The 5589-nt window shown below is 41.3% G+C and overlaps 1 protein-coding gene across 3 annotated transcripts; it reads right to left on the reverse strand.

The window, feature by feature from the left end:
- Positions 1-886: 886 nt before the first annotated feature.
- Caf1-55 (chromatin assembly factor 1 p55 subunit) lies at positions 887-5110 on the reverse strand. Of its 3 annotated transcripts, none has more exons than XM_022800071.2 (5): positions 4945-5110; positions 3460-3674; positions 3058-3323; positions 2450-2725; positions 887-2026 (listed from the first exon to the last, which is right to left on the reverse strand). In XM_022800071.2, the coding sequence occupies exons 1-5, from the start codon at positions 4961-4963 to the stop codon at positions 1540-1542; spliced, it is 1263 nt and encodes a 420-aa protein (XP_022655806.1). In that variant the 5' UTR covers positions 4964-5110; the 3' UTR covers positions 887-1539. The 3 variants fall into 3 exon arrangements, with proteins under 3 accessions (XP_022655806.1, XP_086840724.1, XP_022655807.1); XM_086984598.1 differs by lacking the exon at positions 4945-5110 and adding an exon at positions 4797-4912; XM_022800072.2 differs by lacking the exon at positions 4945-5110 and adding an exon at positions 4631-4783.
- Positions 5111-5589: the final 479 nt, after the last annotated feature.

Genomic DNA, 5589 nt, shown 5'->3' on the forward strand with positions numbered 1-5589 from the left:
TAGCGTATTTACTTGTTTTCCTTTCAGTTAGGGTCACTGCATATATATATATATATATATATATATATATATATATATATATATATATATATATATACGCTTAAATAGTGTATTTTTTAGTATAATTTTGGTTCTAACACCGTACTTGCATATAAATATATAACTGATCTGCAAACATTCTTTCAATCAGTAAAATTAAACGAATTTGGGAGCTCTCTTCAAGTAAATGCTTAAACTTCTATTGTCAAGAAAATTGGACAAACGAGGAACATCGCACAGAGGAAAATACAAAGCTTTTCTTCTTGCAACGTCAGATATTACATTTGTACAAAGTTTTTCCATGCATGAAGGGTAAGGTTTAGCTTAAGCAAGGATTAGAACACATGCTAAATTTACTGATGTTTTGCAAGTTTTCAGTTAGGTAGTTCGTACATAACTAGGTACAATCTATATATATTTAAAGCTTTTTGATGCCACCTGTTTCTCCGTGACACATTTTGCAGTTTGCAATGTATTTTAAGGGGCTTCGGCATTACAACTCTAATACACATTTGCCAGACCCAACTCCAGAAGGAGTTCATATAAATTTTCAAAGCACCTTTAATCCAGCCCTGTATAGGTGTCTAGCTAATATTAATACAATCTACACAGAGCATTTGTTACTATCTCATCGCATCCAGATTTTCTCTTTATAGTAAAATAGACAATATGCTAAATCAGCCCAATTAGTACTTCAGACGCAATCCATTAGTTTTAGCGTTATTTCAAGATAGCATAAACTCGAAGAAATTACCTACACGGCGGCACAGAGCGTATTCGGTACAGAGCCTATTCATCAGACGCGCAAATCTAAATCTACGTCATACTAAAAAGAAAAACGATAGCATTGATCTGTGTAGATAAACATGGATTTTTATGAAACTAAATAGCGATTGTTGGGTCGCATATATGAACGTGTTCACCGATCAGCGTAAATACAAGCTTAGAATGCACTTTTTTGTCTTGCGCAAATTTTGGGGGATCTGACAACATTGCAATTATTATACAAACCATAATAGTGTAAGACGCATCTCACATAACTGATGCTCATCTAATCAAATGGCATTGCTGATTTGCCTAGCGGATAAGCTATCCTTAGTAAATAAGCTGGCAAAATCTCAGAAAAAAGACACTATTGTGACGGACCAGGTCCACTGTTAATCTCAAAGTAATTCACCACAACAGCATTGTTCTAGGCTTTGTCATATCCAAATGGAAGCTTTGTGGAATACTGTCACATAAATAAATGATGATGTTTCTAGCATCACATTCGCCTTTCAAATATTCACAACGCTCCGCAAAGAGTACATTCGATTATTCGTTTGAACCTTCCCTGTATTGCCTTCACTTAACACAGGCATCACTAGCACTTTGACCCACATTCACACCGATTTAAATCAGCCTCCCGCTATGCTAAACAAACAGCGTGCTTTTGTTCTCAAAGTGTTCGCCACAAATTTAGTTTACGGGATTGTGTCATGAGAATACAGCGGCTTAGTTCTAAGCGTTGGCTTCCAGTTCAGCTGCCGGCGTATCGGGTTCGTCGTCATTGTAAATGTTCTCTGCCATTTGCCACACTTGCATGATATTATCTTCAGATACGGAGCAAATCACCCATGGCTCATTGGGGTTCCACGAGAAGTCGCTGATTTTTGCCGTGTGACCTCCGTGGATAAAAAGAAGCTCAGGTGGACCGTCCTCGGCGTCTTCCGCACTCTGCTCTTCACCGATCTTCGAGAGATCCCAGACGTGTAATCGGCGATCAGTGCCAGACGAAGCCAGGATAGTTTCGTTATGCGGAGACCATTGAACCTGAAAGATCTCATCCTTATGACTTTCGAATGAATGCAACTTAAGCTTAAGGTTACGAAGATCCCATAAAGCAACCGTCTTATCAGCTGATCCAGTCGCTAAGATGAACTCTGAGTAGGGATTGAACGAGAGGCAGTTTACCTCCGCAGTATGGGCATCCACGGTGTGGCTAGGCCTGCAAAGATATTTACATTAGAATATACCACCGCTTCGTCGACACTATAAAGTGGATAAAGGTGAAACGATTGTCTAGGGACATACGTATAGAAATTCAGATAACGCTTCATTTTGAGTTGAAGTCAAGGGACCTCTAGCCGAGGCGTCCTCGAATTGCTGTAAATACGAACAGTGGAGTGCCATCAAGGCGAGGTCATTTCAGACGGCCTTTTCGTTCATCATTTGGCTATACCTCCCATCCTAGTTACAGTGTTACAGAATTAAATAGGCGTACTATTTAAAACTACAACATTTTAATGTATAATGCTTAATGAATGTAAGCACATATGTAATGTTAACAAATTATTTGAGTATTAATAGTGCTTGTAAGAGACTTCAGGAAACATGCAATGTTGTATAGACTATATATCGGTCACCTTACTTGTTTGTGTTAGGATTGCGGGTGTCCCAAATCATAAGCTTCTGGTCGTCAGCAACGGATCCAAAGAGGCTTTCATGCAGTAAATGCCAAGCGACATCCTCTACCACAGCAACGTGACCTGTAAAGATGCTCTTGGCGTCCACAATGTGGCCGTCTCGTGGCGGGGCATTGATATCCCACAGGCAGATTGTGTGATCGTCCGATGCCGAAAGTAGATGTCCGTTTAAATTCGGATTCCACGACAGCCCATAGCCCTCGCGCTGGTGCCCCCGCAATCTATAAAGAAACAGTTGATTAACCGCATTTCTTTTGGAGCTTTGAAAAGAGCTCGGTAAACGTGTAACGTTAAGGTACTCATGTTAAATACTGATGCTGAAAAAAACCAAGCCCCTTTTCTTAGATCAGATCCGCTATTAATCGCTTCAGCAGGTTCTGAGCATAAAGTGGAGATCGAGAGCCCCGAAAGCCCTTCAAGACCTCGACAGCCTTTCTCATTCGGCCTTTGGTCATCATAAATCGCGTAAGTATTCATACCGGTATACAAAGTACACTGCTAGCTTACCTAATAAATGTATTGGAAAGTTCGCCTGAATCTTTCAGAAATATACCTGAGATCGGGCTGGCACTCGCCCGAGGGGTCGGGCTTCGAAGGGTGTTTGGTATAGTCGAAAATCAGAACATCGCTTGAGGGAGTCTTCGTAGCAATGATACACGGATTTTGAGGCATGTACCTAGCACGGTTCACCTCACCCTCGTGATTGATCTTAATCTCGATATCGATTTTGCCGGATACTGATCCAAACCCGCCGAATTCACCTTTCTCTGAATCATAGTGCGTAGCGTCGAATTGGGCATCTTCGCCTGGCAGCTGAACCTATGGTTTACACATATAATATTTATAATACAATCCACTATACCCGATAAACTGGTAAGGGCTCCCAAAAACGGTTTGAAGTTTATAGATAGGTATTTTGTAACTGAGTAAAAATTACCGACACTCCCATACATACTGATGCGATTAACAAATGGTTCTGTTCATCAGACGTATGCGTTCCAAGAATGAGACGATGTACAGAATAATCCTTCCCTTCCGGCCGAGTCACATCTGGCAGCCACTGCGCCGTAAGAGAAGGCCACTCCAGTGCGTGGGTCATCACGAGATCGTACAAAAATGGAGTGTTTTTCTTCCATATTTTGTATTCTTCGTTAATCACACGCTCCTCAACTATAAACAGAAAAGTTTTTTAACCCATTATATTTTCTGCAGTATTAACTCATAACTAAATGAATGTTTACGCCCAGTACTGCCATCAAGGTCGTTTCAGACGGCAGCATATATCGAAGTGCACCGACACCCAGTTTCGAACCTAGACCACCACGTGTCCCCAGGTTTAGCAACCAAACGCATCGCTATCACGGTAGTATCAAGTTATAGTTGTTAATGACATACACGTTAAGCTCGATTCTTCCTATATTAATATATCTTTTACTCTGTATGTAATAAGGATCGACACAACAATTCCCTAGCTTATTTATTATATTTTTTAACAAGTGAGTGCCCATGATTTTAACAATTGTTAAGACAGTTGATGGAGGCTTTCGTCAAATTGTGGTCCCTCAAAAAGTCTACATTTAATCATTTCACTTCAGGAAACATATGCAAACATTAACTTTCCTGGACAACTAACGTCAAATGAACATTACGAGTGAATAGTCGATACCTAGTCTACTACGAAGCCAAGATCCAATACAATAAGAACGCAATGTTTGGTGCTTGACTCCGGCATATTTTGAATTGCTTGGCGCCAGGTCGATGTTAAGCGCCAGTTACTGTTAATGACATAAGATTAATCTTTCAAACAAAAAGGCGCATGTATTCATTCTAACTCTGCCAAATCGCATCTCAACAACCATTTGCGTCTAGCATAACAAACAGCAATAGTCACTTCCACATTCGAGAAGAACTTCTCCACACAGCACATGCGCATAATACACATTGCGGATGTAATATACTGAAATCATCTATATGGTGAACCAACCAATAGTGTCCATGATTTCTAGAGGAGTTATCCGAAAAGTGTACACCTCCGGCTATTATACAAGGTATAAATATAAAGCATTGGCGACCACCTCTCAACAGGCTTCTCGGTCTTCAAAATGTTTTCGCAATTCATCAGTTACCTTTGCGCTTTTTAAGCCTAGCCGCTTTGAATTTGAAGTCACAATTACAAGCTTTCAATGAGACAAACGTATTCTCCTAGACGATGTCACCTAGTTCGATCGTGTTAAATGTCCTCTAATGCCGTGAGGCCATTGATAGTCAGCGAACGATGGCTGGTAACCTCACCCCAATCATGTTCCACCACTGTCAAGTGAACACAAAACAGGCGGCTCGTTATCCTATCAGTGTTTCACACCAGACGCAGTTAGGTCTACCTCTCAATGTTACCACCTGGGCTTAATCAAGCACCAACGTGTACACTTTTCGTACTTACCGGCGTCTTTGTCTCCCATCTTGATTCTCGTCTCGACTCGGCGGAATACTGTGACAGACGGAATACAATTCTTGCCGGTAAGTGGCTCTCTACAAGAAAAATTTTCTCGCCTGCCCCACAATCAACCGAACGCGCCAAAGCCGGCGGCAACCCTTAGTTTGTAGTCAACAGACGCAACGACTGTTTCCGCAGCAAATATTAATTTGTTTCGAGGTTTTTGGCGGCAAACGATGTTTCACGACTAGGTTTTATTTTTGTTTCAACGAGATTCCGCTAAACTTTTCTTATAGTTCGATTGCTCACTCTTAAAAAACTTTAGCCACACAAATTTACAATAGAACATGCTTGGAAAATGTCCGAAAATTCGATCTGTAAACACGCCGTCTCAGCCTAATATGGCACAGGAACGATTCCTGCTCATACAATAGAGCTAGCAGTCGATATCTAGAACACACGGTGGTGGCTGTATTTGGTTCCTGTGCTTGGTTCATTCCATATCCTCCCGTATGTATTCAATCTCGCTGCTGAACTCAGCGGAGGAGCAATCCACTTCGCCCGCCCTCGCGGAAGTGATTAAGATAAGTAGACGTGGAAAAAGGGTGACACGTTAAAGCACGACAAGGGCGATGGGGACGATGGTAAGAA

Source organism: Varroa destructor, unplaced genomic scaffold (assembly GCF_002443255.2).
Source record: "Varroa destructor unplaced genomic scaffold, Vdes_3.0 BEIS01000003.1, whole genome shotgun sequence".
NCBI classification, from domain to species: Eukaryota; Metazoa; Arthropoda; class Arachnida; order Mesostigmata; family Varroidae; genus Varroa; species Varroa destructor.

What these genes read in the sequence shown, in the direction of transcription:
- Caf1-55 (XM_022800071.2), bottom strand. An exon ending in ACCATTTGTTAATCGCATCA is followed by an intron (nt 3,324 to 3,459) that starts GTATGTATGGGA and finishes TGTAAACCATAG; the next exon opens with GTTCAGCTGCCAGGCGAAGA. An exon ending in CGCAATCCTAACACAAACAA is followed by an intron (nt 2,027 to 2,449) that starts GTAAGGTGACCG and finishes ATATCTTTGCAG; the next exon opens with GCCTAGCCACACCGTGGATG.